Here is a 10,244-nt window from a genome sequence, read left to right as displayed (position 1 = left end):
GTATTGAGTTATTGTGTTTTGATGTGATATTATGGCTTAGGCTTTATGTATATGTGTTTTGGAGCTTGATTGGTGGTTTTGGAAAGCTTGGAAAGGAACTTGGTGCTTGGAAATCTGTTATTGAGGCTTTGGGAATCTTGAAAGGTGGAAATCTAAGTGTTACGAGTGGAACGGGAATCGGCCAAGGTATGGTTTCGGTTTCCTGTATCTAAAATGTAATGTGGTGTGAAAACGTAGGCTAGTGACCCTAGGATAGGGATTTGAAATGTTGATGTAGTTGTTGGATAATTTGAATTGAGTAAAATATGTATGAATGATGGTTGAATTGATGGTGATTGATTGTATTGGTTGTTTAAACATGTAATGATGTATGCAACATGGATTAAAATGTTGGATTGTTGATAGAGTTGAGACTCTTGTTGATGAGAATGATTTGATCTATGATATTTATATGTGAGGATATATATATATATATATATATATATATATATATATATATGTGTGTGTGTGTGTGTGTGTGTGTGTGTGTGTGTGTGTGTGTGTGTGTGTGTGTGTGTGTGTGTGTGTGTGTGTGTGTGTGTGTGTGTGTGTGTGTGTGTGTGTGTGTGTGTGTGTGTGGTGATTGATGAATTATGGATAATTATTTGGAGGTTGAGATGTGAAATGTTGATTATGAGGTGAAACTTGTTAAATTGAAGTTTGGTTAAATATGGTGAAATTGGTGGATTGTTGATCGAAAAATGTTTGGAAATGATTGATGTCGGAATGGATGAGTTTTGGGTTGATTTTATATGGAATTGGTAAATGTATGTTTAAAAATGGGGAGTTTATAAGTTTTGGTAAAATTGAGATTTTGATGAACTTCAATGGATCATATCTTGAGCTTTTGTTTTCGAAATTTAATGATTTTTATATCAATGAAAAGATAATTTCATAAGTTTTAAAATGGTTTTAATTTGGTTGAAATTTGAATTTTGTGGAAGGAGATATGATCGTTGGAAGTCCGAGCCAAAAATCTGAATTCTGCAACTTTGGCAGAATTTGTGATTTCTGGTTTGTGTGCGCACGCACAGCCCTGTGCGCATGCACACTTGGTGAGAATTTGGTCCTGTGCGCACGCACAGGCTTGTGCGTACGCACACGCGAAGACAGGGCTGCTGGTGGCAGCGCCAGCACGCCCTGTGCGCATGCGATACCAACGAAGGATTACGAGCTGTGCGTACGCACAAGCTTGTGCGCAAGCATGCGTTGGGAATGGCACACTGGTGGCAGTACTAGCACACGTTGTGCATGCACCCCCACCCTAAAGATTTTGCTTTCTGTGGGTACACACAGACCTGTGCGTTCGCACACGTCTAAAAATATTTTTGGGTGTGAACAGATAGGGCACGAAACTGGAGAGTGAACAGAGATTTCTTACCAGAAAATCTTAGATAGAAAGAAAGAGCTTGTTGAGAGCTTCGTGTGGCCATAAACGGCTCGTCAATCGGAGCTCCGGATCAAAAGTTATGTCTCCCGGAAGGTGGAGGTGAAAAGAGCACTCTCTCTTCTTCCTCTCTTCACTCTAACCGAACTCTCTCTCTCTCTCTCTCTTTGTGCTAAAATGAGCTTCCTTGGCTCATTTACTCACTTATATATGTTGGACCTTGGATCTGGTTTGCACCCGGTCCAACCCGTTAGCATTTTTGGTCCATTTGGCCCACTTTGGGCCAAAACCTTTAAGATTAGTGTCCGATTTTCGATTCTAAATTATTTTTCTCCTTTCAAAACAATAAGTCAATTTTCTAAATATTATTTTCTAAAAATACACAGTACTGGACAGACTAGAGTCGATATTACTGGCTCAAGCGCCAGTACGCATTTTTACAAAAACATTTCGAAGGAAGTACATTTTCCAACTCAGATAATTCACTGAAATCAAATTTCACATTTTTATTTTCAAATTAAAACTTCTAAATTTTGAATCTATTCCGGGCACTAAGATTATTTTATTGAAACGGTTTTACGTGAAAATGCGGGTTCTTACACTAGTTGTTCGCACAGATTGTTCTACCGCTTGAAAAATAAAATTCCTTATAATAATAAAGTTCATGCTCACGAATCAAGATCCTAAAAATTTTAGACTCCAATTTGTACAATGAAATGGCATGACTTCATTATTAACCCAGGTTCTTGTTATTTAAGAGTTGTTATCGCCCAATATCAGCTTAAATGAAACAAATCAGCTTAAATAATCAAAATCTAAGGAATGAGTATTTATATGTTTCCAAAGGTAGGTTACAAAAAATGTGATCAACCTAAGGACTAACCATTCTCTAATAAACTATCTATTTATAAACTTTGTTTACAGAAGATGCATCAAACTATAATTGACATATATATATAGAGTTCTTACAATAAACTTCCAAATAGGTGCTCGTGCAGAAAACAACTAAAGTTGACATTAAAGCAAAAAGTACATAAAAAAAGAGCATTTTCAACTAAGCTGGAAATTCCTTCCTCGGATTCCCCATTAACTGAAGCCTATGTTACTAACTACTCAAGCTTCATTTTCCCAGCACGACCTTTCAATGGCTTGGTTGTAGAGCCCTAAATATCTGGACTATACACCCTACCAATAGAAGCACCTGCATTTGAATCAGCCACAACACCCTTGCAAGGCGTTTCAAGACCGTACTAAAAAATGCTCTCCGAACCTGAATCCTACATGCGTAGCAACACATCTCAAAAAAGGCAGATCTTAAGAGGGAGGGATTGATAAAATTTGCTCATAGCAGATGCTCTATGCATGTTTCATATGATATACAAACCTTAGATAAAGACACAACTGCAGCAGAATGTACATCAGACTCAACCTCATTAGTAAAGAATGCAGGCAATAGATTGGAAACACTTTGGTCAACTCCCTAAGAGGTAGTTATTAAGAAAAACAGTGTGATCACTACAATAACAAAGCAAATACTAAACAACATAACAATTAAAAGACATAAAACACACCACCATATCTATAGAGCAAGACTGGGACTCATAAAGGGCTATGAGTGTGTCATCATCACTGATCTTAACTACATTATACACTTGATCGATTGAGGTGAGATTTTTTTTCATAATGGACAATTTAAACAGAAATTTCTTGTTTATAATGCTATCCAAAACTTTGGGATAGCATGCCACATTTTCTCCTCTCTAAATATTAGGAAAAAAGAATCAGTTCATTATTCATTGCTCTCTAATGATTTAGTACATAAATCATTTTCCACACAAATATTAAACAACTTACACTGAGGTACTAAATCATTTTCTATACAAATATTAAAAAATTACACTGAGGTCTTTGACTTTTCTTGCAAACTTTCCAACACCCAGTTTTGCCTCTTGCTTCCAAATGATTAGGCCAATACAAACAGTACCATCAGTAGTAATAACATGAAGATGATACCTATTAAAAATGTATTATGGAATACATTAGAAAAGTGAGCAATACCCTAAAACAACTTAAATGTATTAAGCCTTTTTAAGTTGGAAGGTCTCTACCTCAGAGGAGCATTGAAACCAACTTTACCGCAATGCTCACACGAATAACAACCTTTATTCTCCTTCACCTTTCTGGGAGAACTCTTGCACAAATCATAATACCAATCATTTCCACCAACTTCAATAGAAACCACAGTGGCTATTATCCAACATGAAGCTTCCTGCACAAAAAAACACAATAACGCTAGTACGTAGTAGACCCACATGAACAAAGCACACCATGGTTGAAAAAAATCAACAATAGAGAAGCTTACATTTGTTTTGTCCAAGACTTCCTCAATAGTAGTGATTAGTAAGGAACCACCATGCAACTCATCACTAATTGAATTTACGGGATGGCTCTGTATATAATTAATACACTGAGCCTTTAGATCACCTCTCTTTATTAACCTGAAGCACATGAGATAAAATAAGTAAACAATCTTACGAAAATATTATAGTGAAATTAATGAAATAAGGGAGCCCGTTAAGTGAAGACAGACTACGGATCTTCAACACACCTATTCTTGAATGCAAGAACATTGGGGATCTCAGGGTTAAAAAACAGGTAAGAGGCATAAAGGCTATTTTGATCATTGACCTTATTGAGATAGAAATTAGGCTTAAAGAATTGTGCCACCAAGATAATAGGCTGACCATCATCTTTATCAAATAAGCCAAGGGCTTTGTCAACCAAGTCACCAAAGAGGGTGCACTTCATGATATTTTTCCTAATTTTTTAAGTGGAACAAAATATAAGGACAAACAATGTAAACAAAGCCCACCCAAATGATAAATCAATGGTAAATCATAAAACCAAAAAAAGAATTGAAAATAAATAGGAAACGGACTCTAGATCTTCCAAGTGTAGTTTAATGCATTTACTTTCCTCTCCTGATTTTGTAACCAATGGTGTAACGTCCTCTCTTCCTACGACATGACCCATACAGTCTACAAAAGAGTACACAAAGCAACCCAAAGAGTAAAGAGATTCTTAAAGATACATACAAATTTAACCAAATAAGTAACCAACATGATACACTAACGTTAAAAGAATGAACAAAATAAATAATCAGTAACTTGATTTACCCAGCAAATGGTTCTTGTTCACACCAACCATTGCCTCAATCTTCTCATATGAGATAAACTGAAAAGAATTAAATAGAAAATTGTCGCTGGGAAGCAAACTAACAGAGGTCTTGGTATAAAAGCTCAATTTATACTTGTGGCTAGTTGTTCGCACAAATTATCCTATTACTTGAACAATAAATTTTTTTATTGCATAAAGTTCATGCTCACGAATCAAGGTCCTAAATACCACCATATTTGACTACGGGATGGAACAGTGTATACGATCACCCTCCGCCAAAAAAAGCAAATAGAATAAACCATAATGGATAAAAAATCCAAAGTGAATCTAATTAGAAAAGTCTAAGGTTTAGTAATTGACCCTTTCATCTTGAATCACCAACTCCATGCTGTAAATCTCTCTTGGGTTCCACTTGCTAGGAAACTCGTACAGGCGCATAATCCCGACTTTCAGAGTCTAAGCCAGCTTCATTGGGTTGATATCTATAATAGCATCCACTTTTTTATTCAAAGCACCAACAGGATTCATGAGAGCCATAGCAAAACACAGGAAGGCACAGCTCTATCAAGTATACAAAAGATGTTTTTTTTAAAAGCTATGGAATTTGAATCGGACATATATTCGCAAATCCAATTTGAATAGAATATATAGACGATACAAAGAACACTATTCGGAATCCAAACCCTAAACACCACTCTCTTAAAAAGAATGAAAAGAGCACCAGATTTGAAAGTTAAAACCAATTTAAAAGATTTAATTATACTATACCTCGGATTTTTATCTCTGGATCTATGGCTCACCGTCATCTGCCAATCAGAAGCTAACATTTCTCTTATCACTCAATCAAGAAGTCGCATTACGCTAATGTACCTCGTCTCGAGATTGCCGTAGCCTAACATCGTAGAAAAAAGTCGCATTATGCTAATGCACCTAGTTGACATCTCGTCTCCCCATTTTCCCCAATTCCAGCGCCTGGTGTAATGTTTCAACCAAAGGTTAAAAAGAAATAACCTAAATCGATAAATCATTTTCTTCCCCAATTTAGTTTTAGAATTTTAGAAATAGATGTAATAGTGAAGTTAAAAGCAAGTGTCGATGGGCTGGGTAGTAGTCCACTGTTGGGGACTTTCCAACTTTATAATAATAAAAGATAGATTTTGAGTTAAACCGACATACCATGATACATGCTTATATATTTTAATTTTTGTCACTTTGATTTATCATTCCAACCTCTCCACCCTATTTTTCTTCAAAGAATCTAACGAAAATCTAGCATGTGGTGTCTAAAAGAAGTGTCCATGATAGATGGAAAAGAGGAATGAAAGGCAGCGTCTCTACCGATTTGATAGTGTTGCTCATATTGTTGGATGTATAAATGAATAGGTTAGTGTTTAAAATTCCTATTGATTTTCAATCAGAGTAAAAGTTCAATCTTAATGTATTAGTTTTAAAATGATTGTGATAGTATTGATGTAATTATAGGTAAGGATAGATAAAGTAGGATTTTTGGTATATGTTAGACAAAGCTATTGAGAAGGCTAGATAAGGCTATGACTTGCTAGTCAGGATAGATTTCTTAGAGGTAAGGTTGAATTTGTCTTATATTAGTTTAGAGTTGCTATAGATGTTTTATACTTTGAATTAGAATTCGTAATTAAATTAGTATTTGTCACCAATTAAATTAGTTTTTAAATTTAATGGTTGAATTAAATTAGTTAAATTAGTTTTTATGATTTGAATGATTATTGTTATTGGAGTAGTTATGTATAGCATACTGATTGTGGAAATATTGTAGTGTGATGTAGCTTACTCATTGTATTAAGACCATCAGAAGGCAGTAGGATATGTGATGAATCCACATTTTATGGTACTTATTTGCTCTATTTCGGTAGATTTCATTGACTTTTCTTGTACTTATCCATTGAAATAGCATGCTTTTATGAATTCTTTCCTAATTGTGCTTAATTGTCAAAAATATGCTTTTCATACTTAAATTTCCAACTTTAATTCACTTTTCTCTCATTCGATGCCTTGATATGTTTGCTTGAGTAATTTAAGGTTTTAATGGCAAGAATGGCTTGAGAAAGCAGAAGAAAAGCATGCAAAGTGGAAGAATTCAAGGAAGGAATGATTTGGAAAGCTGTCCGTCCTGACCTCTCAGTACTAAATTTGTCATAATTTGAGCTACAGAGGTCCAAATGAGGCGGTTTCAGTGGCATTGGAAAGCTAACGTCCAGGGCTTCAAAATGATATGCAATTTACTATAGTGCATATAAATATAAGTGTGTGTACACACAGGTAATTATGCGTATGCACAAGTCAGGATTCAGCATGTGTGCGGAGGCACACATCTGTGCATCCGCACAGGTCCCTGCACGTGACCTCATCAATTGCAACTCGCTGGCAGCGATTTTTGGGCCCCTAAAACCCAATTCAACTCATTTTTGAAGCTATTTCAAGCCAAATTGAAGCTTGGAGAAGGGGGCAATTAGGTTTAATTTTTATGATATTTTCTCTTAGTTTCTAGAGTGAGAAGCTCCCCCCTCTCTCTAGAATTAGGGTTCTTTAGTTTAATTTCTTGTAATTTCTATGTTTAATTCTTATTTTCATTTACTTTTTCTTGTCATTTATTGTTATTGCATCTTTGTTCTTCTTCATTTCTCTTACTATTTCCTTTATTTTGTCATTTTATGTTTTATGACACTCTTGTAACATTTTAATTTCAATTAATACAAATTTATGTTTTATGCTCATTTATTACTTTCTTGAGTTGTTATTGTCATTTTCTTGCTTTGGTAGTTTTAGAATTTATTTTATTGCAATTTAATATTATTTTATTCTCATGCACACCAAGTGTTTGATAAAATGCTTGGCTTAGTTTTTACTTATTTTTTCTATACTCTTGGTTTGAAATTGTTGACTTTGGTGATCCTTGAGTCATTGATGTCCATTCTTATTTGATACATTAGAGTAGTTAGTTGATTTGCTTTCCCTTGACTCTATGTGACCCTTTAGTGTTGACATAGGACTTAGGGACTAAAATTAACTATGCCTATTTGACTTATCTTCGATGTAAGGTTGACTAAGTAGGATTAACTCTTCATAATCATCATGTGTTTGTGGTCAATTGCTAGGATAGGTAGCCTTAGTCCTCAATTACTTGCCAAGATGTTTTCTTGCATTTTAAGTTTCCTTTCCTTGCATTTTATTGCTTGACTTTTATTGCTTTGATGTTCAATTTCTTGCATATTTAGTTTTCATACTCTTGGTTGAGAAATTGGATGTTTGGGTGGAATTGAGTTGCAGATGTCCATTCCGCATTGTGTGAGAATAGTTAATTGGTTTGGTTTCCATTGACGCTAATCTTTCACTAAGTAATTAGTGACTTGACTAGGACTTATGGATTGAGATCAATTATGCTTTTGACTAATTCTCAAGGAGGATTGATTAATTTGGATTGATTCCACACAATTGCTATGGTTGTGGTCCATAACTAGGATAGGACTCCTAAACTCCCCAATTCTTGCCACGAGTTGCCATTTAAATTCCTTGCATGTTTATTTGCTTCCTTGCTATTTACATTCCCTTGCTCTCTTGCTTTCATTCCCAATTTCCCATGCTCTCTCATAGCCAATAAATGTACACTTGATTGCAACTCCTAGGGAAGACGACCCAGGAGTCTAAATACTCTCGGTTTTTATTTTGTATTGACTTTATTATTTGATTGATGATCAATTTGTTGGGTTAGGACTATACTTATAACGACAATTCCATTTTGATAATCAAATTCACAGCCTTGTGCGCACGCACACAACAACAAATTTTCACTTCCTGTGCGTACGCGCCCAACTGTGCGTATGCCCACAAGCCTTTGTACCCCGTGTTTGCAGTGCCAGCACGCCTTGTGCGCGCGCGTTTCCCTGTTTTCTGTGACCTATGCGTCCGCATGTCCCTGTGCGTACGCACACATGCCCTTTTTCGCACTATATGTGCGGCCGCACAGGCTTGTACGTCCACACGCCAACTTGCAACCACTCTGGTGGAAGCGTTGGCACAGCCTGTGCGTGTTTGTGTGCGCGCACACATGTGATCCTTTCCTCAAAAAAAAAAACCCCACCTGTGCGTGTGCACGCACAACCTTTGGCAGCCCCTCTGCTCGCATAGAGTGTGCACTCGCACACTCTCCCTTTTTCGCCTAGTGTGTACGCACACATGCCTGTGCACACGCACATACCCTGATTCCTCTACTTCCAGGAGCGCTCGCATAGCGGGTGCACTCGCACACCTTCCCCTTTCCTCATAGTGTGCACACGCACACAACCCTTTGCGTGCGAACGCCCCTGTTTTCTCACTATGCCTCTTTTCTTCTCTTCTTCTCTTCTCTCCTCTCTTGTTCTTCTCTTTAACCCTATTTTCTACTTATTCTTGTTCATTTTGTTTGCTTCTCGCTTTTATTTTAGTTATTATATTAGTTTTGGTTTAGTTGTTTGTTAATTAAATAAGTTGCAAGTGCTTGCTTGATGATTATTGGGTTGCTTATTGCTTGAATTTTGATTTAATGAATATGTGCACTATATATCAAGTCTTTATTTGATTGCCTAGATGAATTGCAAGTTTAATGCATGTGTTGTATCTACCATATGTGTTAGACTATTTCCTTGTTTGGCATCTTAATCATGAATTGTGCACTTTTACTTTAGTGAATTGAGTTGAACTACTTAGTCATCATGATTCTTAAGTGAATATAATCACATAACAAGGTATTTGTTCCTTGTTAATGCTTTACATTTTTTTGAGTTGACTTAACTTGATTCTTATCAAGACTTGTCACTTTTTGTAACAAGCACCTTTTACATGTGATTATTTCATTATTTCCAAGGATGAATAAGTAGTCACTTTTCATCATTGAATTGGTTATTGTTAATTGTGCCATTTTCTATTAATTTTGCGCTTTCACTTACACTCCTTCAATATCCAATTTCTCATACACTTGATTCCCTTTAGTTGTGGTTCCCTAGGGTTGCTTGTACCTTAAGTTTTGTTTATTCTTTACTTTCACCCTAGGCTATTTAATTGAGGAACATGCTATTTTTTTTATTATGTGGTTACCGTTCCGCCCGATCAATGTGTCGTATTCTAAATCGTGCACACTTAGAATACGCACATTGTCTTTTATCTTACCACACTACTATAACCTTTCCTTCAATTCTTGTTTTCTACAGCAACCCGGAGCCCCGGTGCCCACCAGCTGAAGGTGGTGCCTCCTAGTTCTTCACCCTCACCCCCCGGATTGAGTGCATGCACGGAGGACCGTGCAATGTTTAAGCGTGGGGGAAGATCCGCAATTTCAGGGCGTAAATCTCTCTTTCTCAACACCTTGCACTTAGTATTATATAGTCGTTATGTATATTTTGATATTTTACTCTTAATTTTAGCTTGTACATATGTTCTTTTTGGTTTTTTGTCTTGATTGTGATTTGGGATGATATGATGATTGCACTTAGTTTGATTTCCTATATATTTGCTATTTTGGTTTGATTGAAATTAGAAATTAAACTTAAGATTTTTGACATTTTTCATCCAATCACATTATATATATATATATATATATATATATAGAGAATAAATGTTAGTCAATTTA

The 10,244-nt window shown here is 35.9% G+C and overlaps 1 protein-coding gene across 1 annotated transcript; it reads right to left on the bottom strand.

The window, feature by feature from the left end:
- Window positions 1-2,676: 2,676 nt before the first annotated feature.
- LOC112770004 (uncharacterized) lies at window positions 2,677-4,234 on the bottom strand. Its single transcript, XM_025814440.1, has 7 exons — window positions 4,035-4,234; window positions 3,789-3,924; window positions 3,535-3,695; window positions 3,325-3,439; window positions 2,998-3,186; window positions 2,811-2,906; window positions 2,677-2,703 (listed from the first exon to the last, which is right to left on the bottom strand). The coding sequence occupies exons 1-7, from the start codon at window positions 4,232-4,234 to the stop codon at window positions 2,677-2,679; spliced, it is 924 nt and encodes a 307-aa protein (XP_025670225.1).
- Window positions 4,235-10,244: the final 6,010 nt, after the last annotated feature.

Source organism: Arachis hypogaea, chromosome 18, assembly GCF_003086295.3.
Source record: "Arachis hypogaea cultivar Tifrunner chromosome 18, arahy.Tifrunner.gnm2.J5K5, whole genome shotgun sequence".
NCBI lineage: Eukaryota > Viridiplantae > Streptophyta > Magnoliopsida > Fabales > Fabaceae > Arachis > Arachis hypogaea.
Note: the sequence above shows the minus strand (reverse complement) of the source record. Positions and strands in the feature narration are given on the sequence as shown.

Excerpts from the sequence above, each read along its gene's own strand:
- LOC112770004 (XM_025814440.1), bottom strand. The coding sequence starts at position 4,234 with ATGAAGTGCACCCTCTTTGGTGACTTGGTTGACAAAGCCCTTGGCTTA. Across the intron at positions 3,696-3,788 it reads AAGTCTTGGACAAAACAAAT|GAAGCTTCATGTTGGATAAT; the intron begins GTAAGCTTCTCT and ends TTTTTTGTGCAG. Across the intron at positions 2,704-2,810 it reads CAGTTGTGTCTTTATCTAAG|GATTCAGGTTCGGAGAGCAT; the intron begins GTTTGTATATCA and ends CTACGCATGTAG.